General features: G+C 47.2%; 1 protein-coding gene across 2 annotated transcripts in view; it reads right to left on the bottom strand.

The window, feature by feature from the left end:
• KRI1 (KRI1 homolog) overlaps nucleotides 1-21,106 on the bottom strand; it is a 352,880-nt gene that overhangs the window by 90,080 nt on the left and 241,694 nt on the right. For both annotated transcript variants that reach the window (XM_069604296.1, XM_069604297.1), the window contains exons 11-12: nucleotides 10,448-10,543; nucleotides 9,709-9,879 (exon numbers count right to left, since the gene is read on the bottom strand). In XM_069604296.1, the coding sequence (XP_069460397.1) occupies nucleotides 9,709-9,879; nucleotides 10,448-10,543 (267 nt within the window). The remainder of the gene's footprint in view (nucleotides 1-9,708; nucleotides 9,880-10,447; nucleotides 10,544-21,106) is intronic.

Below are 21,106 nucleotides of genomic sequence, written 5' to 3'. Positions count from 1 at the left end.
CCATTGAAGAACAGTTGGTTTGTGTTGTTGGAGTCCTGCTGGGCTCAGGGTTTGCTGCAATAAACTTCCTTCTCTACCTACACAGTGTCTTCGTTATTACACTGGCGACGAGGGCAGCTAACCCTGCAACCCCACGCGTGCAAGAGGCCAAGTACTGGTCAGCCTTGACAAGTATCAGGGCAGCCCAGTAGGACTACGGCACTTAGAGCCCACAGCACACTGGCCGCCGTTTGCCTTTCCCCAGAGGCGTGGACCGGAGGAACGGTGGCGAGCAAACCTCTAAGCCACAGGGAACCAGTGGCGTTCTGAGCAGCGTCCAGCAGCGTGCCTGCGCTACCTTGAGAAGGAGGGGGTCAAGCGTGGCACCGGCAACTGCATCATTACAGCAGAACCACGCATCAGAGAGCAAAACAGTCCACAATCGTGCCGCGCTGCCTGCGCTCTCCTGAGCCAGAGGGGGACGAGCGCGAGCGCGGCCCGGGCAAAAAGAACCGTCAAGCTGGCCTGCACTCCCTTGTAGCAATCAAGGTTGAGCGCGGCCGGCACAGCAGGAGGAGAGCGTCGATCTCACACGCAAGCCTACGCGGCACCATTGAGGAGGTAAGGAGCTTCCTAATCGTTTCCAGACCAACTGGTGAGTGGAGCTACACGTGCCCATGTGATCCCATTCACCCAAGCCGTAATTCGGATCACGTCAAGGGGTGGAACCTGGACCTGCTTGCACACGCTGCGAGAGAGGAGGGGCAAGGTACTGCAGGGAGTAAACTGCCCAGGAAAAAGGCTGCACGGCGTAGGCAAGGTGTAAACTGGGCGCAAACTGACATCCAACCCTAAAACTATAGAAACTGGTACACTTTACTCAAGAAGCAATCTGCAAGTTTACCTAAATTAGAAGCAAGCTGTGCACTTGTCAAGTGCCAGAATAAGACTCTCCCAACCCAGCAAATCCCTTATCACTTACTGCCGCGGCTGTATATTGTACATTCAAGTGATTGTAAAACTCCAATTAGACAGAAGGGGCAATAATGAAACACAGCAACGCCCGTCCACCTCCAGCCTTTCTCCCTAGTCCAGGGGAGCGTCCCATAGCTTGGGATCTGTGGGTAAACACCTTCAAGGTGTACTTGAGGGCGGCAGGAGGATCCAGATAGAGTGACGATGACAAAGAAGCCACCCTCTTGAATTGCCTAGGAACTGAAGGGCTAAGAGTTTTTAAGCATCTTCCAGGGCAAGACGTGCGTGCTCCCCGTGCAGATGGAGGAGATGGTGGTGATGAGGATGAAGGAATGGTACTGGCTTATGAGACAGCCTTTGGAAAGTTGGAAGCACGTTTTGGAAATAGGCCAAATGTGGTGTTGGAAATATACCACTTCTTCTCAAGAGCCCAAGGTGCTGGAGAAAGTATTGACACATACATCACAGCATTACGTTCGCTCATCGCATCTTGCAAATTCATCGGTTTGGCGGACGAGTACATCCGTGATCAGATCATGATGCGCACAAGTGACTCCAGAGTGAGGGCGAGGCTCTGGATTAAGAGGGATCCACAATTGGAAAATGTGATAGAAATAGCGAGAGCTATAGAGGAATCCAAGAGGAGTGTCCAGGAAGTGACGGATAAAAGCAAAAATGTACACGCCATAATCGCTAGGAGAGGGTTTGACGATGCCAAGGGAAAGATCGAGGACAGCAAAGGAATGCTTTCCCCAAGAGAAGGGTGTAGGAGATGTGGATGGCGGGGATATGCAACCGGCTCGAAGGAGTGTCCCGCCGCCACTGTAGAATGCAGAAAATGAAAAGGGAGAGGGCATTACGCCCAAATGTGTAAGAGCATTGTCCAAGACAAACTGTCAGGATGGTTGATCCTAATCCAGATGAAGATAATGTAATGTTGTAGGTTATGTGGGTGACACCAAGCCTGACCCTGGTGATGAAATTGTGCGCAAAGGGATGTTACTGAATGTGGGTAGTGAACACGGGAGGAAGGGTGCGTGGGCCACGTTGACCGTGAATGGTGTGCCAATGAAGATGGTCGACACTGGGTCACCCTACACTATAATATCTCCTGAGTTATATGTGGCAAGCTACCACAAGCAGGTGGCCGAGTTGCTACATTCTGACATTAACCAGTGTGCATATGGATGGGTGCCAATTAAATTGTTGGGATACAAATGGGCCACCATTGAGTTCAGAGGGTGTGTTACCTGTGGGAAGTTGTATGTGGCCCACAAGGGAGACTGTAGTAGGGTGGGATGAACAGGCGGCTCTCGAGATAGAAATCCGGCCAGGTAAGGCTGTTCCTGTTTTAAGTGTGAATGCGGACGGAAACATGATGGAGCAAGAGGCGTTGTCTGTAGAGTATCTCAAAGAGGCCTTTCACAGTGCGTTTACTTCAACCCTGGGAAAGCTGAAGGGGTTTTCCCATAAGATAGTGCTCAAGAGGGGTGCTGTGCCGAGTGTACACAAAGTGAGGAGGGTTCCCATGTTAGTCCGAGAGGGGCTAGCTCCAGGAAACTGGAATAATAGAGGAAGTGGAGAGCTCTGAGTGGTTGGCACCCGTTGTATTAGTGCGAAAAGCGGACGGGGGGGATGAGGATGTGTGTAGACCTAAGGGATCTAAACGCCAGCATATGGGTGGACAGGCATCCCCTGTCCAACATAAACGAGTTACTCGCAGTAGCTGGAAGGGCTTCATGCTTTTCCACTTTCGACCTATCGGCGGATCACCAGATTGATCTCCATGTAGAGTCCCGCCCCTTGACATAATTTGTGACCCCTTTCAAAGCTTTTCGGTTTTGTCGAATGGCATTTGGTTTAGCATCCACATCGGCTGTTTTCCAAACAATTATGCAGAAGTTGTTTGGAGGTATATCAGGAGTGGATATTTTCAGGATGACATTCTGATTTGGGGGAGGAGTCGAAGTGAACATGATGGGAGAGTACTTGAGGTAATTGAAGTATTGAAGAAAAGTGGCCTCACCATAAAAATGAGCAAATGCCATGTGGGGGTACCTAGTGTGACCTACCTAGGGCACACCCTGGATATGAATATAATTCATCCCAAGGAGGATCTTGTAAGTGTATTGAAAGATGCCCTTGTAAGTGTATTGAAAGATGCCCCGGCCCGCGTCAATAAAGAGCAACTGAGATCATTCATGGGTCTAATGGACTACAATAGTTGTTTTGTTGCATTGTATGTTGATGAGCCACTCAACATGACAGCATTGTTAAAAAAAAGGGGTCCGTTGTGAATGGTCCAAGAAGTGTCAGGTCGAATTTGATGGATTGAAGGAGGAGGTTGACCGGGCTCCTTCTCTGGGTTCATTCTCACCCAAGAAGAAGACGGTGTTGACAGTCGACGCCAGCGAGGTGGGCATTGGAGCAGTACTAGAGCAGTGGGATGAAGGGGAGTATCGTCCCATAGCGTTTGCCTCTAGGGTATTGAGGGACGCAGAACAGAGGTATGCTGTCATCGAGAGGGAGGCTTTAGCTGCTGTCGGGGCTTCTAAGCATTTTAGAACCTTTTTGTGGGGTGTGCAGTACACCTTGCGGACCGACCACAAGCCCTTAGTGCACGTCCTAACCACCAAAGGTTTGTCTCACGCCTCATCCAGAATCTCGAGGTGGATGGCGGATATACACAAATTCAATTTTAAGGTGGAATACATCCCTGGTACTAAAAATACTGTGGCCGACTGTCTCGTCTTCCCAGCGTCAGAGGGGTGGTTGAGGACAACAAGGTAGATGTGGACAAGTGCGCCATGGTGGCCAGTGTAGTTCCGGCTATCGATTTGACTTTGACAAGTATCAGGGCAGCACTTAAAAATGGCATTTTAGATGAGGAGTTGGTTAACTGTTATGGTCACGTGTGGTATGAGCTTCGGAAGGTCAGTGGGGTGTCGCCAGAGGCTGGTACCTCTGGTGTCTCTTAGGAGTAGGCTTGTTGCACTGGATCACGAAGGGTATCTGGGTAGATTGATGACAAAGAAGATTGAGGGAATCTTATTGGCGGCCCAGAATGGATAGTGATGTGGAGGAAGAAGTGAAAGATTGAGTGGCGTGTGCCACGAGTGATAAAAGCAAGGCTCCCAGCCCTCAACCAGTGTATCCGGTGGATGTTCCGAAAGGTTTGGGCAAAGGTTGCCATTGACATTATGGATCCCAAGGGTGTTTTAGGAAGCAATTTTTAGGTTCATTGTTGTACTTGTGGACTATACCTCCAGGTGGGTTGAGGCAACTGCCTTGGAAACTGACCGCAGAGAAGGTGGTGGACTTCCTAAATAAGGTCTTTGACAGAGAAGTTGTGCCGGCGGGCATTGTCACTGTTAATGGAGTCCAGTTTGTGTTGAGCCACATGCAACAGTTTTTAAAGAGCATGGGAATACGGCATCATAGCGCCTACTTGTATAATCCCGCGGCCAACGGTTTCGTTGAAAGGATTAACAGATTTGTTAAGGGTGCCGTTCAGCTAGCGGTAGCTAATGGTCTATCTTGGAGCAGTGTTGTGTCAGAGGCGCTTAAGGCATATAGGTACACCCCTTCTGTACTGACTGGTTGTTCTCTGTTTCAGTTTATGCGCTGAAGGAAACCGGGTACCAAGTTGAAGGTGCCTGCGTGGGGGGGGGGGGCGGATTACTCATTCAGGGGTGGACATGCAGGAGGTGTTGGAGCAGGTCTGTAGGAAGCAAGAGGTGCACAAGGAGCGATATGGGAGCAGGAAGCCCTTGGCTGTTTTTATAGGTGACCATGTACAGATTAAGAATCCTAGGCATGTTGTTAAAGGCACCAGTGTCTACATGCAACCCTGTGTTGTTGTCAAGGCGGGGTATGTCAAATTGGAGGATGGATCTAGATGGAGTAAAAGGAGTGTGGTCGTTGTGGAGAAAGGGCATGTCGGGAGCAAATGTGACGTGGTTAGTGCAGACGTGCTTTCAGGTGAGCCTGTGAGTGGTGAGGTTTGTACGGATCCCATGTGTGATGTGGTTGGTGCTGCTGCAATGGTGCAAAGGCAAGGTACCAGTGTTGAGGGTTTTGGGTTGCCGGGTCCTGTCGGCAATGTTGATGGTGTGCGGGAGAACGGCGACCTCGTGCGGGACAGTAGTCACCCTGTGCGGGAGTGGAGGGTGCCTGCCAAGTTTAAGGACTATGTTGTGGGAGCTATTGTAAATTAAGTTGTGTCCCTTCAGGGGTGGTGGGTGTGTGTGTCTGTCTGGAGAATGTTGTGTGTGAAATAAGGGGAGGGGGGTGGTGTGTGTTGTAATGTTCCCTGTCTGGGTATGTAACCTGTTTGTGAAATGGTTAATGATACATGGAACCTTTCTGTCTTCACAGCTCCAGTGAGGTCAGAGGGTTCTTGTTTACTTGTTACATTCCAAAGTTAAAGTTTGTATGCTTTTACCTGAGGACCTCTGGATGCGCCGGGGGTCTTTATCTTAATAAAGAATTCTTCACGAGCATACCTGAGCTGCCATCCATCATTTTAACAATGGCGACGAGGATGGGATAGTGCGAAGACCCCCAGCAGCTGCAGGAATCTCTGCTGCGCCACTCCGCCTGAGTGTAGCAGTGGCCATCGAGGGGCATTTGGGCCAGAGCCGTCCTTTTCCCAAGTAAGTGCTCCCCTGGTGTGTCCCCAGCCCCTCCGGAGCTTCTGCCAGCGGCCGCGGCTGTTGACGAACATGGTCTCTCGTCTCCCCAGTAGGCCCCGGGCTTTACCGTACAACACGGTGCAGAGGCGCAACTGAATCCCCGTTTTAGTTCGCTGAATTGTGATAGTGATTCCCTCGTGCTCAACGTACACCGCCGTTGACACACGGACAGCCAGTGGGGTGCAGTCAAGGCAGAGCAGGACAATATCCTCTTCTCAAAGTAAAGCAGCACAATACTGAAGCTTGAGGCGATAGAGCTTCAGCCTGGAGAAGTAAGCAGAGTGAAGTGGGGTGTAATACTCTGCACAGTGCGGAACAGAAGACTTGTACAGGATAGAGACTGTGACTGTATTCAGTTTCATGACGGTCGCCCTCGGAGGCCCAGTATACCACCAGAGTTTTAGACCCAAAAAAAATAAATAATTATAAAAAGTTTGGTTAAGGGGCATAAGGAAGACTGCAAGCACCTATTTTTTTCCTGTGTCAAGTGGAGACAGATTCAAAGTATCAGGGCAGAACCGGATCATTGTTAAGCAAAGCTGCCTGCTGTCCAGTCACCAATACTTCGCTGTAGTATATATATTTTCTTTTTTTCGCAAACGCTTAGTCGGAGTGCAGGCAGGTTATCCAGGAGGCAAGATTTTTTGGTCTGGCCCGTGCAACAAGTTTTGGAAGATAAATATGGCGACATGGTATTACCAGGCATAGGCGTTCCTCCCATATTTATGCCTACTCCTGGCCCTGCAAAGATTTTGTGGTCTCAGTGGCGCAAACGCTTTATGCATTACATCAAGGCAGCTGGTGGCACTTCATATTCTAATGAAAGAAAGCTCGCCCTTTTGCTACATTTTCTGGGATATGAGGGGCGAAGGATTTATGAAACACTGCCTCAGCTGTCTAGAGACGGTAGCGGCGACGCTGCAAATTAATTTGATTAAATTGGATTTGCATTTCAACCCAAAGACGAGCACGATATTGGAACGGTACAACTTCTGCATAAGGGTGCAAGACCAAGGGGAATCGGTTGAGGAATATGTGACACCTTTGCGGCATTTGGCTTTGTCATGCAAGTTTCAAGAGTCGTTTGATGAACATATTCGAGACCAGTTTATGGCTCATTGCAAGGCGGAGGAGCCAAGGCCGACAAGGGTGCCGTGACTGAGAAAAGGTGAGGGAGTCTGTGTGAAGGAGGAGGAAGGCACAGCAGGCAAGGGAGCCTGTGCAGAGGAGGAAGACACAACAGGCAAGGGAGTCTGTGCGGAGGAGGAGGAAGGCACAGTAGGCAAGGGAGTCTGTGCGGAGGAGGAGGAAGGCACAGTAGGCAAGGAAGCCTGTTGTGGAGTAGGAGGAAAGCCCAGTAGGCAAGGAAGCCTGTTGCGGAGTAGGAGGAAGGCCCAGTAGGCAAGTGAGCCTGTCCAGGGGTAGAGATAAGCTTTGAGAGGTGACGTAGCAGCCTGTCAAGGAGGAGAAAGGTGGGTTGAGGACCCTGAACCATGATGGTTCCATTCCGATAGACATTAATGATAATCTGGGAAATTGTATTGTATTTGGTTATTTATATAATACTCTTTCCCCACTTGTGTGGCCTCAACACGTTTTTTAGGTTGGAACACCCTCGGTGACCGTAGTCAATGTGCTGGAAAATACTTAAGGATTTAGATTAAGAGATGCATGTGTGCATTTTGCCGGTCTAGGACTTGGGTGGCTGGCTAGGCTCGAATAAGCAGCCCAAAGCAAGGCCAGGCACGTGGGTGGGCGCTGTTGGTGGTTTGCAATAGATTGCTATTGTTGAGAGAGTCGATGTGGGTCCAGCTATACTGGATTTCTTTCGTAGATAGTCGACGTATGCTAGTGGCAGAGGTGTTGAGGTACTTCCTGTGTTTCAGTCTGGACGGCTGTATGTGCTGCTAGACCGGAAAGCATAGCCATAGCTGCATTCTATGGTGCATGGATGCTTGGCCGTGCCTGCAACCTGTGTCCATAGATGTGCTGGATGATATTCACAGTTATATCTAAATGTGGCACTAGCTAACATTCACAATCCTGTCTAGATGTGATGCAATGAAATGGCAAAGATGTCAAGGAGGACCTCCCAGCAGGTGCCGCCGTTAATGGGAGAAGAGGTGATAGGAGAGAGAAAGGCAACCATGTGGAGAGTCCACAAGTCGGGTGAGGGAACGACGAAGAGGATGTCTGAGGGTCTCTCTGGCGGAAGCCGTGACGCAAGTGTCTTCAAGAGGAAGGCCTGGGTTGGAGCCCAGTATGTCCTTCTTAAGTTTCTTCCGGCCATATTTAGTGAAAGGAGAGGGATAGGAAATAGAGTAGCAGAGAAGATAGGTGAGCTAGATAGCGACAAAGCTAGCTGCAGTGGTGAGAAGGAACCTTACCAGGCTGATGTACTGGGGCACAAGGAGGGGGGGGGGGCAAGGAGTGGGATACAGTGGGTAGGTGGGGCACAGAGGACAAGATATGACATGTATGATGTGAATGCAGGATGCACTCACAGCAAACATTTTTAAAAAAAGGTAAAGTAACAGTTTTGCATCCAGCAAAAAGCGATTTAAAAAATAAATAAATGGTAATAGCAAGTACCCAGCCATGTTTGATTTTAGCTAAAGCAGAATGAAACACAATGTAGATGGAGCACCGGGAAACAGAAGCACCCAAATTCGAATTAAGCAAAACACCCCAGAAACGTTTTTAAATGCAATAAACACTGAATGCAGATGGAGCACCGGGAAACAGAAGCACTGATATACATGTAGGAAAGAAGTAAGTATAGTAAAAGGAATGAGGTCCTCCAACTTCGATTTTTAAATGTACAGCCAAAATGCAATGCAAATTGTGTGTAGGCAGATATGCACAAGAGGTGAAAGCCTGCAGGGGGCCGCTTAAGGTGAAGTAGGCGGCCGGTGGAGGGTTGCAGAATAAAGATCATGGGGCAGTCAGAGTTTTGAACAGTGCCGGAGGAGGGCATAACAGGCTGTGAGCGAGGGAGGAGTAGGCAAAGGAGACACCTATGTTTAGGAGTGCGATCAGGAGCCCAATTGAGCTCAAGGAGAAAGGGACAGCATGTGAAGCGCCATCCATTACCACACAGTTGATAGGAGAAAGAAACAAAGGATTACAACACAAAGCCAGGGAACACAACTTGAAGATCAGCACAAAAAATGGATTGCAAATCATACTAAACACAATAAAAAAAGGATTGGAAATCTAATTGAAATACACTGAAATCCTCCTAAAAAGCAGCAGCCAGTGCCTAACACACCTTACCCATTGGTTTTTGTGCAAGTCGACTACAGATTACAATCTGATGGCAAAAACCTGGCAACTGCAGAGGAGGAGATAGAAACTTACTAGCTAGACAGAACACGATAGACACATCGAAGCTGGATTAGCCCAACGCTAGCTGAAGATGCAATAGTTGGTGTGACCAAGTTGGGAAGCCCTCATCTTTATGAAAGAATGGGGGCCGGCACTGAGTAGGAGGGTTTTATAGGCATGGATGGTATCCACTTCCAACTCTGCCTCACTGGACAGAGAAGCTGTGCCGATCCATTCAACTGGCAGGAGGTTACAAGGATTACCCGGAGAATCTTTTACAAAGAGGGACTGGCAGCTTCAGACTCCCTTTAACCCACAAAACGACTACACAAGAGAAGGCATCAGACAGTGTGAGAATTCGTTTTGAGACAGCACTTTTCTGTTATTCATGTATCATGTGTGTACATAGCCAGAGTGAACCATAGCTCCTGTTCCAGTCTTCTGTGCATCCTTTGTGGGACACCCGTCAGCTGCTATAAATTCTGCAGACATTCAGAGGGGGGGATAATTTCTGGAAGTTGGTGGTCGTGGAGTAGGAGTAAAAGAAGAACAGAGCAGAGAAGTGGAAACAGGATGAGAGTAGGGCAATAGCAGGGAACAGAGGTGGCAGAGGATGAGAGTGGACGAAAGGAGGATGGAAAAAGATCCCAGGCGAGAGAATACCACAGGAGAAGAGTGGGGCAGTCGGCCACTGCTGATACTTGAGAAAATGTTTATGAAGCATATGGCTCACCTGCATTAGCTGGTCATGCTTAGCCGGATCAAAATCCTCATCCAGATCTTTCTCATGGAAGCCAACATTTTCATTACCCGTGATATCCCTGAGCTTTTCGAGACGGCCCATTATCTCTTTCCGCTTCAGGTTCTTAAGCTGCTTCAGGTCTTCCTTCTTGCGCTCCTTCTCCTGGAAGGAGACAACGATGAGAGAGACCAGTTAGCCGGAGGGACAGTCAGAGAAAAACATTTATGTCCTCTTTTTCACAATATTACTGCAATGCTACAAACTCCTTCCAAATAAATGCTTAGAGTGATCTGGAGAGTACCCTTCCCACATGTGCCTAGCTAGAGCTTTTCTCATGACTTTTGCTTTTAAATAATAAAAAGGTGGATATGGTTTGCTGCCCTCAGAGCCTTACGGCACACCATGCTCGCACCTCAATTCTCACACAGCCTCACTGTACTGCTCCACTCATACCTTACTGTCCACACAGCAGGACGAAACATACATCACAGCCATTCCAGTCAAGCGCTGCCTCCCACAGTTTGAAGCCCCAAAATGCACACTCCACAAGCAGTGCCTACCAGTCAACCCGTCGTCCTCTCCCACCCACTGGCTCTTGTGTTACCCATGCATTGGCAACCTCACACAGTGCATAAGAGCACATTCCATTAAGTATTATGCACTTCTCCCAGAACCCCTGTTCTTAGCTTCTAGAACCTGATCACAAATGCTTGCCCCTGGCCAGTCTCACCTTCCGTTTGCGCTCGCTGATTTCTTCCCTTTTCTCCTTTCGCCGTTCGTCTTTCCTGCGCACAGACTGCACAATGGTCCTGGGGAATGTTTTTACCTGTTGGGGTGGGATGAGAACAACATGACAATATCAACACCGCCATTAGATCAACCAACAGAGTTTGACAAGGCCTTGGCCTCTAAACACAATTTGCACCATTTGGGAAAAGGGACACAGAAATGTGCATCATGACTCTTGAATGATTTCATACCTACATCTGGTTTGGATGTCACACTGCCCGTGGCAGTCGCTTCGCTCGGTCGGTGTAGAGGGGAAATATTTGATATGGCCTGTACCAGATCACACACGATGACCCTCACCACACACCACATGAGGGTAGGGATACAAAAGAGCCGGATAGGTTTTGCTTTTTCCAATGACACCCCATCCAGGATTTCAAATGTAATGTAATTCAGTTTATAGGACTATTGAATTATGCGAGTCTCCCAAGCACATAGTGACCCAATGACACCCTGTAGAATGTTTCCAAGGTGTCTGTTAGGTAAGATTTTCATAGCAATGATAAATCTTCCTGACGTACTTCAACCCCAGAATTATTTGCTTTACTGGTTGATTACGTTTCCCTATACCTCAGTCAGTAGGAACCTTTTCCCACACTCACAGAATCTTTTCCTCTTTTTATGGGTGTCCTATTAAGACTCTTCATAGTGTCTTTATTTTATCCTCTTTGACAACTTTTTTGCGCATACTTCCTATTGTTGCTAGGTTGCCCTAGGCGCCCCCCTTTTAACTTTCTCTGGCTAACCTTGAGAGAACTACAGTTCCCAAGTATAAAAAAGATCTTTGGATCCCTTTTACATTTCTTTAGGTGTGACCAGCACCCCACCGCCTCATGTGGAGTGCTGGGGAGATGTAATGTATCCCCTTTCTCATTTTTACTGTAACATTTCTGTTCCAGGGACAAGCTCATCTTTAATGGATGGTGGCAGTGACCTTTTTATTAATTCGTCCCTTTAACGCAGACGGTTTCCACAGCCCTGGTAAAGGCACCCATGGGTGCTTATTTGACCAAACTGGCCCGTGTCTTTTTTCGCCCTTTCAGTGTTTCAACTAACTTTTAAAGTTAACTACTTACTTGTTTGCTCATTCTTCCCCAGAACATGTACAACAATTAGGAAAGGCTCGATAATTTAAGGGGCTTGCCTTGAAAACAGAACAAGTGTTGAAAAGTATACTTATTTGTAAAAATGAGTTAGTTGGTAGCTGTTGCTCTTAGAGTGAACAGTTACAAATGTTCTTACTTACCTTGAAAGTGTCCTGGCACTTGTAAAATAATATGTAAGGTTATTTTACTTACTTTGGAAACGTTCTGCCATTCTGAAAAGTATAAAGTTAACTTTCCTTAGAAACTGTCTCGCCATTCTACTAGAAAGTAGATGGAAGGTTTAATGTTACTATTAGTACCACTTATGTTGGGATTAATGTTACTATTAGTTGCTGCTTTCTAAAGAATGCTTTAAATATATGCGTGTATATATATATATATATATATATATATAAATAAATATTTATACTATAACATTAAGTGTGTAAGTGCTTAACTTGGATACCTGTATTTACTGAGTTCATTGTACAGCTCAAGTTACCCCTCTTAGGATAAGCCTGGCTGCTCAGCCATACTCCCGTCCCCTGCACACCTATGTGCTGAAAATCAGCCAGTAAATGGCAATGTAAACTTTTAAAAACAATTTAGCAATTTAGATATATAAGTTCTAAAGAAAGGACAGTTCAATGCAGCCAATTTGGTTTGATTTAAAATTCTTCTTTATCGTTTCAATATGATGAGCACAACGCTTTTCGGGAACAACACTTCCCTTCATCAGTTGCAGAAGATCTAGAATATAACGATGTACAGTTAATCCAGGAGTTTCAAAACCAAAAAACTAGTCATTTTAATTCAACATCAAAGGGATCGTAAAATGGTATCCATGAATGAGCTTTTACAGGAGAGAAAATTGTCAAAGTTACCCTTCCATAGCAACAAGTTTTAACAGGTGAACTCCACAAGTTGTGAGGATAGAGCTAATATGACAATGAGATTGGAACGTAGAACAGTGATAGGTGTGGTTGGAATCTTGGTGCGTTAGTAAACCACAGAGCACAGAGACTTAGTTTAAAGAGAAAACTGAAATTCCCTTCAGGAACACAAGAGTGATTATAGCCAAAAGGTGTGCAAACTTTTACTGAAAAAATGGTTAGACCGATCTAACCCATAACTGGAAAGCATAACTGCAAAGCGCATTGATGGTCTTATAAGTACCTGTGGGGTGGGCCCTGGGTGAATGGAGTGTGCGACGAATACGCATTCCGTGTGTAGATGCCCAAAACTGGTATGAATGCAGTGTGTAGTGTTGAATGGCGCGATACTTGTCCGAATCCACATCCCGTGTTGTGAGTGTCTGGATGGAGAAGAATGGCCTGAATGCACTGCGAGTCTGATTGGCTGACTGACTGTCCCAATATTGCGATTAATTATTAAAGTATCATTTTCAGTGGTTCCAGGAAACTGCAGGCCCAGAGAAGGAACATTCCATAGCAAAATAGAGAATATGTTCTCATATTTGTTGACAAAACTGTAAACTGTATAAGGGAACTAAAGGGAAGCAAATGAAGAAAGAGGGAGAGATAAAGGAAAGGGACAGACCAAGATCTCTGCCCCGCCCGCCCTCAATTGTCTATACAGTTTCTATCTGACATTGCGAGTTGCGGCAGGGTACACAAACCCTCAATGGGAGAGCCCAGAGGGGGGAAAAAAGCAACAGTGGGGGGGAGAGGGGAATACTTAAGCAGACAGACAAGAACACACAACAACCGGTGGATCCATTTTTTAATGAAGCAGAAGGTAATAGAAGAGGTGGTGCAGAGGAAAAACAGAGTTGGGGGACCAGGAGGAATGATTGTCGGGGAGGATACAATTTCAACTGGAAGAGGAAGATGAGAAAGAGGAGGAGGCAGTAAGAGGGAACAAGGGTAGTGCATCCTTAGACGAGGAAGGAGTAGGGGGAGGTTGGAGCAATGGAGAGGGCGACGAGTGGACACCGAACAATGACAGAAGGGGGAGAAAGTAAAGAAAATGACAGGACATTGGCGAGTCAACCTCCCTTCGTAAATAGGAAGGGGAAGATAAAAGTAGGTCTGGCCCGGGCCTCCAAAAGAGGAGGGGGGCATGGCCCAGGATGAGGCAAATGCTGCTGTTACAAAAGGGGGCGCACATTAAGTATCGTGGCAGACAATGGCCCGGGACAATCTAATATGCAGCCTGCCCTCCCTTGTGGCAGTGGCCAGCAAATGGATACAGGCGCTTGAGAAAAAGACTGCTGGGGTGACACTGGCAATTGGGCATATGAAGTTTATTTGCGACCACAATAGAACAAGTGCACAAAATATGGGAGCAGGCGGGGTACAAGGGTGTGAAACTAAGCACTAATGCACATGATGAGGCTCCGTTCAACAACTGTCGAGCACACGTGTGGGAGGTTCTGAGAAGCATGTACCCAGATAGCTACGACTTAGGAACAGTAATGGCACACAAGATGAAGCCAGACGAGGACCATGCAGGATATATAAAACAGGTGCAGGATCTCTGGACGCAGGAGACACAAAGTGCTGGGACGAGTGCATACCCTTTTTACACCAGATACTGGTCAAGGAATTGCCGGCGGATGTCCAGTTATCAGACAAGATTGTGGGAATAGAAGCGAACGGATGGCCAGAGATGCACGTATTAGGACAGTTTTTCTGAAGTCCAACTAAGGGCTAAATAAAACCATACAACTGAGACAATACAAGACTCCACTTTTAGTATAAGGCTGTACCACCTGAGTACATGGTAGCGTAGACAGAGCAGCCAGGCTTATTTTAGGAGTGAGGGAGGGCTGTAGGAAAGTAAAAATAACTTTTAGTATACCAACTGTTCAACAGAAACACTGACAACCAGAAGTATTTTAACAAATAAAGGTTTATTATAAATACAAGTTAGGCCAAGATAAATCTTGGGGGTAAGTACTTGGTTATAGAATTATTATTTCTTTTATTTTTAAACTTTCTTTATTGTACTCTATCCTCAGAGTTGATAGACCTAACGCTAGAGGAGGAGGCGTAGCGATCATCTCCAAATCCTCCCTAGACTTCAGATCAGCCTCTTCAGTGTCACTCACATCCTGCGAGATACTCACTGCCAAATTGCTGCCAAATTGCAAACTTCCCCCACAAGTATGATCACCCTCCACCTCATATACAGACCCCCAGGAACCGCTGGGGTCTTTGAAGAAGACCTCACATCTTTCATTGTTGAAAACTCAAAACCCTCAGCACAAATTATGATCTTCAACCTTGGTTACCAGGACCCGAACGATGCACATGCTGCATCCCTAGCCAATGTCCTAACAGAACATGACTTCACACAACTCAATGTACTCCCCACCCACCAAAAGGGCAGAATCCTTGACTGGGTAGCAACTGACAATTGCAACACAACCTCTAAGGACCCCCAACCTCTGGCATGGACAGATCATCACTTGATCCCTCTTGAGGTCAACATTAATCATGTACTACCCAATAAATACCCCCTGGCACCAGCCTGTACCACCAGGAACAGACGCAACATCACTGCCGAAGCCCTACTACCTCTGGTCCTACCCACCCTCAACGCTCTCCCAGCCAACGCTGATTTAAACCTATTGATTGACACATTCAATGACTCCATGGCTAAGGTGATGGACACCATTGCCCCTCTGAAACTACGTAAAGATAAACCAAAAGCTCATCGGAACTCGTGGTACAACCCTGAACTCAAATTACTCAGAAAAAAGAAAGCTAAGGCACAACTCACATGGAAGACCAACCACTCTGTAGAAAACAAATCTAACCTCACAAACATATCCTCTCTATACAAAAGTGAGATAATTCGCACCAAAAAAAGATGTATACAACACCAGGATTGCTCAGGCAGGGTCCTCCACTAAAGAATTATTTAAAATTCTGAAAGAACTAGAAAACCCTATTTCACCTCCAGACACTTGTTTGAAAGACAAATCCTGGTGCACCAGCATCCAAAACGCCCTCAACAAAATCACAGGACTCCAAACCAAAATAGAGGACAAACGCCAACAACTCTCTGATAACAATGTCACCAACCCTAGCCTACCCACGCCCAACAATACCAGATCGGGCTTCACATTTAAGAAAGTTACCACGGCTGAAGTTCAAAAAATCATCACCTCCTTAAAACCATCAAACTGCAAAGGGGACAGCTGTCCCGCCCAGATCATAAAAGACGCAGCTAGAGAGCTTTCCCCCTTCATCACCAAACTTATTAACCTATCCCTTCATCAGTAACCCAGTCCCCAGCAACCTAAAACAATCATGGGTTCTCCCACTCTTGAGAAAACAATCCCTAGACCCAGCCATACCCACCAACTACAGGCCTATCACCACAGTTCCATTCCTACTAAAAATCCTGGAGAGAGTTGCCTACATCCAAATTCAGGCATATCTGGAATCCAACCAACTGCTAGGAATACGTCAATCTGGCTTCAGACCTCAACACGGAACAGAAACTGCCCTTGTTGATCTCAAAAGCCAGATTGATGAAATTAAAGACAAAGGCAATGCTGCAATTCTACTCCTCCTAGACCTCTCAGCGGCCTTTGATTTGGTCAGCCACAAAATCCTTTGTAGTCACCTAGCCACCGCAGCTCACTTCTCTTCTGCCATTAACTGGATACAATCTTTCCTGGCAAATAGAACCATGCGGGTCTTCTCAACAACAGCTGCAGCAGACCCCATCCCCCATCTCATGCGGGGTCCCACAGGGTTCCTGTGTATCCCCCACTTTGTACAACATATTTACAAAGCCCCTATTTGACCAACTGGACCATCTGGGTGTCACCTACACGAATTACGCAGATGACACCCAGATACGCCTGACCATCACAGGCGATTACCAAGCAGACGTCACCCGGATCAACAAAATATTCTCCATCATTCAGGCATGGATGGCCTCTCATGGCCTCTGCCTGAATGATGAGAAGACAGAGCTCTTCATCGTCAGCTCCCCCGACAACCTAACTAAACTTAGTCCCAGTTACAATAACATCACGATCGATGGTCACACCATCCCTATTGCCAAAAGCATGAAAACCCTCGCTTCTACCTGGATGCCAACACTAACCTCTCCAAACAAACCAATATGATCGCCTCAGCCTACACCGGCAAGCTCATCATGGCCAGTAGACCTTTCCTATCGCCCAATAGCTGCCTCACTCTTGCCAGAGCCCTCATACAATCCAAACTGGACAACTGCAACAGCCTGTACCTAGGTGCCAACCAAACTGTAATCAACAAACTACAGGTACTACAAAAGAACGCTCTGCGTGCAACCCTCAACATTCCCAGGCGAGAGCATATCTCCGCTGCTAGGAAATCCTGAAAATGGCTCTCCATACACCAGAAAATTGACTTGAACACCATCTGCCTCACGTACAAGTCCCTTAATCACCTAGCACCACCATATATAGCTTACAAATTCACCATGAAACCTACCACCAGAACCACTAGATCCTCCAACACTCTATTCTTGACAGTGCCCAGATTCCACTTAAAAAGAGCTGGAGGAACCAGCTTCACAGTACTTGCCTCCCAACTCTGGAACACCCTACCTCTCAACATCAAAACTATCGAGTCCTTCCAGATCTTTAGGAAGCAGGTTATAAGCTGGCTCCTGAACAAAGAGTAGCACTACTGACTCCTGAGCTCACATCGCCAACTCGGTAAACTGCTGCATGTATTGTAAATGACTGTATATTGAAATTGTATATTGCTAAAGGTATATTGTTTAAACATAACTGTAAATTGTATTCCTTTATACAATATACATATATAGTATAAGTATGTATGTATGTATTAAGTATGTAACACAAAGATATTTCACAATTATGTAACCGTCTTCTTAAAGCGCCCTTCTACCTATGGGTTTGGAGCACTATACAAATAAATAAAACAAACAAAATCACTTGGTTCAGAACATTACCCTTCACATTTGAAGATGGATAAAATTCAGGTTATTAGATACCGTATAAACATGTATGGGTGTGGTTAAGAAAGCGGATAAGGGAGGGGGAATCGTTATCTTGAACCGGTCAGATTACGTTAATGAATGTCAAAGAAAAACGTATGAATGAGATCTACTACAAGAAACTGAGTAAGGACCCCACGGGGGAATTAGCTTCCTTAATTGAAGAAAGTCACAAAAGCAAGAGATCGAGGATGGATCAGCCCACACTCTGTCTACTCAGAGTTTCTATTGCCTCCCGAAGAGCCGCAAAACCCTCAGTAATCCTCCAGTAACGGCCAATTGTGGCAGGGATCAATTTCATTATGGAACCCCTCTCAATCTTTGCCGACTACTACTTAAAAGACAATGTAAAAAACATGAAATCATACTTGAAAGACACCAAAGATTTTATCAAGAAAATTGAGAACTTGGGAGTACAACACAGACACTCAACTCCTGATAGGTTTAGACATTGTGTCTTTGTATACCAACATACCCCAACAAGACACTATAGAAAAGATTGAAGAAATCGTCCTGATGCGGACTGACCAACATCCAGTACCAACCTCGTTCAAAATGTGGTGCATTGCTATGGCACTGACTAAAAACTTTTTTGAATTTGCCTGGGCATTATACCAACAGGTCGAAGGAATGGCTATGGTGGACACTATGGCCCCCGGGTTTAGCCAATCTATACGTTGAATTCTTTGAAAAAGAATACATTTATACACCTAATCTGAAAATAACATCAAAGAACAAGTTACTTTCTTACCTGGTAACGTTCTTTCGATGGGATGTTCGACGACGTATTCCACATCTACGACAGGTAATCACCACAGATGTGCTGCTTCGGAAAATATTCGGCGTCTGAGTCAATGACGTCGATACTCTGTCCTCGAGGGCTTCCGTCGAGCCGACGTCACCGGATGTTACAAGTAGGACGCACGACGCCCGTAGCCTCAGTTGTAGTTTTTTCCACGAACGTGTGGCACCAATCTTCTGCCAGTATGACCACAGAAAGCCTTGCGGAAAGGTAAGCTGCAATCGCATAAGAAATTCTGTACCGGGGCATGCTGGGAGGGTACAATGTGGAATATGTCGTCGGAACATCCCATCGAAAGAACGTTATGAGGTAAGAAAGTAACTTGTTCTTCAAAGGGATTGGTTCCTCCGACATATTCCACATCTATGACAGACTCCCAAAGCAGTACCAACGTATGGAGGTGGAAAAGAATTTACAATTTAAAATGCCTAATTAAATTGCAGAATAAAGGAACGCCTTTGCCAAAGGCCAAATCTTGCCCATAGATAGAATCCAGGGAATAGTGTTTTACAAAAGTATGGACAGAGGCCCATGTGGCTGCTTCACAAATGTTACGAATGGGAACACCCCTCTGCAGAGCAGTAGAGGCAGCCATTCCCCTGGTAGAATGGGCCCGTAAGCCTACCGGAGAGTCCTTACCCGCCAAGCAGCAACATTCAGAAATTGTCAAAATAATCCAACTAGACAAAGTCTGCTTAGTAACAGCTTGTCCCAAACGCTGATCGTCCAATCTAACCCGGGACATGCGAGAGATGTAGAAACTTAAAGCTCTCCTAGGATCCAACCTATGGAGCCACTCATCTTCCTTACCAGGATGCGGAGGAGGATGGAACGCCAGAAGAATGACCTTCTGGCTTAAATTAAATTCCGACACAACTTTCAGAAGAAAAGAAGGCCGAAACCTAGGTAACACAGTGAAGGGTGGCTTAACTGAAAGTGCCTGCAACTCACTCACTGTGCGAGCGGAAGTAACTGCAACTAAAAATGCAGTTTTCAAAGTCAACAGTCTCAAAGGACAAGAATGTAATGGCTCAAACGGAGCTCCCATGAGGAATTTTAGAACCAGGTTCAAATCCCAACCGGGCACCTGGAAAGGCGATGGTGGGAACACATTAGGGAGCCCTTTCAGAAACTGAGAAATCAAAGGAATCTTAAAATAAGAACACTCCTCAGACAAGCGCTTACATATGGACAGCGCCGCCAGGTAACCTTTAATGGTACCCACTTGCAAGCCCTTGTGGGCTAACGAAAGCAAAAAAGACAGAACCACAGGAATGGCACATGAAAAGGATCCACATTCTTAACCCTGCACCAGTCGCAGAACTTTCTCCAACGGCAACATGACTTTGTTGCAGGCCTTCTGGCCGAAAGCAACACCTCCATCATGTCCTCAGGGAGGTCCCAATCCTTATACCTCAACCTTTCAGAAGCCAAGCATGAAGGTTGAGAAACTTGACCTCTGGATGGAGAACCTGACCCCCCTCCCGTGAGAGCAGATCGTCTCGGTAGGGAAGACAGCGTGGTGGGCAGATGGACATGTCGAGAAGGTCCGGGTACCACGTTCTCCAGGCCCATGCCGGAGCATTGAGGATCATTCGGGAACCGAACCTCCGTAACCTCCGCAGCACCTGCGGAATGACGGGGACTGGAGGAAACGAGATTAGCAGTGGGAAGGACCACTCCACTACGAACGCGTCCCCCAAGGCTCCTCTTGGAGGAAATTCCTGCGAGCAGAATCTTTCGCACTTCCGGTGACACTGGTGGCGAAGAGATCCACTTGTGGAGTCCCCCAAAGGGCGAAGATCTCGAGGAAAATCTCCTGAGACAGCTCGCACTCATTAGGGACTGTGCTCTGCCTGTTCAGAGCGTCCTCCGCCTTGTTTTCATCTCCGGCCAGGTGAACTGCAGAGATCGGAATTTCCTGCCGAATGGCCCAGAACCAGAGCTGCATCGCCTCTCTGCACAGAGGGAGAGACCCTGCCCCCCCTTTTTGTTGAGGTAGTGCATGGCCACTGTATTGTACGTCAAATTCAGGACATTTTTCCCCCGCACAGACGGCAGAAAAGCCTTCAGAGCTAGCCTGATGGCCCTCAGCTCCAACAGATTGATATGGAGTCTGGACTCCGATGGAGACCAACGACCGCTGACTGTCAGCTCGTTGGCATGAGCTCCCCATCCCGTGAGGGATGCGTCCGTCACAATTGTCACCTCCGGCCAGGGCTGCCAAAATGGAGCCCCCTTCATCAGATTGCCTTCGGCGGCCCACCCCAGAAGATCCTGTGCGACCGAGGGCGGCACCTGAACGGGATCCGACATCCTGCCGTAGGACTGCGAACACTGCATCTTGAGAGCCCACTGCAGAGATCTCATCTGCAGCCTGGCCTCTGGAACCAGTAGAATGCAGGATGCCATGAGGCCTAGCAACCTCAAGGAATCGAACGCCGGGGGCGTGGCTAGCGCGCGAACGATGCGGACGTGAGCCGAGTGAGCTCCCGTGAGCGCTGATACAATCCTGTACTTTTCTCCTGATTCCTGGGGATTTCAGGCGATATCAACGCCGCGATTGTGCCCGTGAAGCTGTGGGCTAGGATCGACTGAAATCTGGGCACCTAACGGTCCACCCGACGGGCTGAATCTACAGTTTGCTGAAGGCCGGTGGCGCCGTCCGAACTGCGAGATCAAGATGGCCGCCGGGGCCTGAGGGAAGGTCTCCTTTGCATGA

This window comes from Ambystoma mexicanum, chromosome 3q, assembly GCF_040938575.1.
Source record: "Ambystoma mexicanum isolate Mex_15411 chromosome 3q, UKY_AmexF1_1, whole genome shotgun sequence".
Lineage (NCBI taxonomy): Eukaryota > Metazoa > Chordata > Amphibia > Caudata > Ambystomatidae > Ambystoma > Ambystoma mexicanum.
The sequence above is the reverse complement of the archived record's forward strand: the minus strand, read 5'-3'. Positions and strand labels throughout refer to the sequence as shown.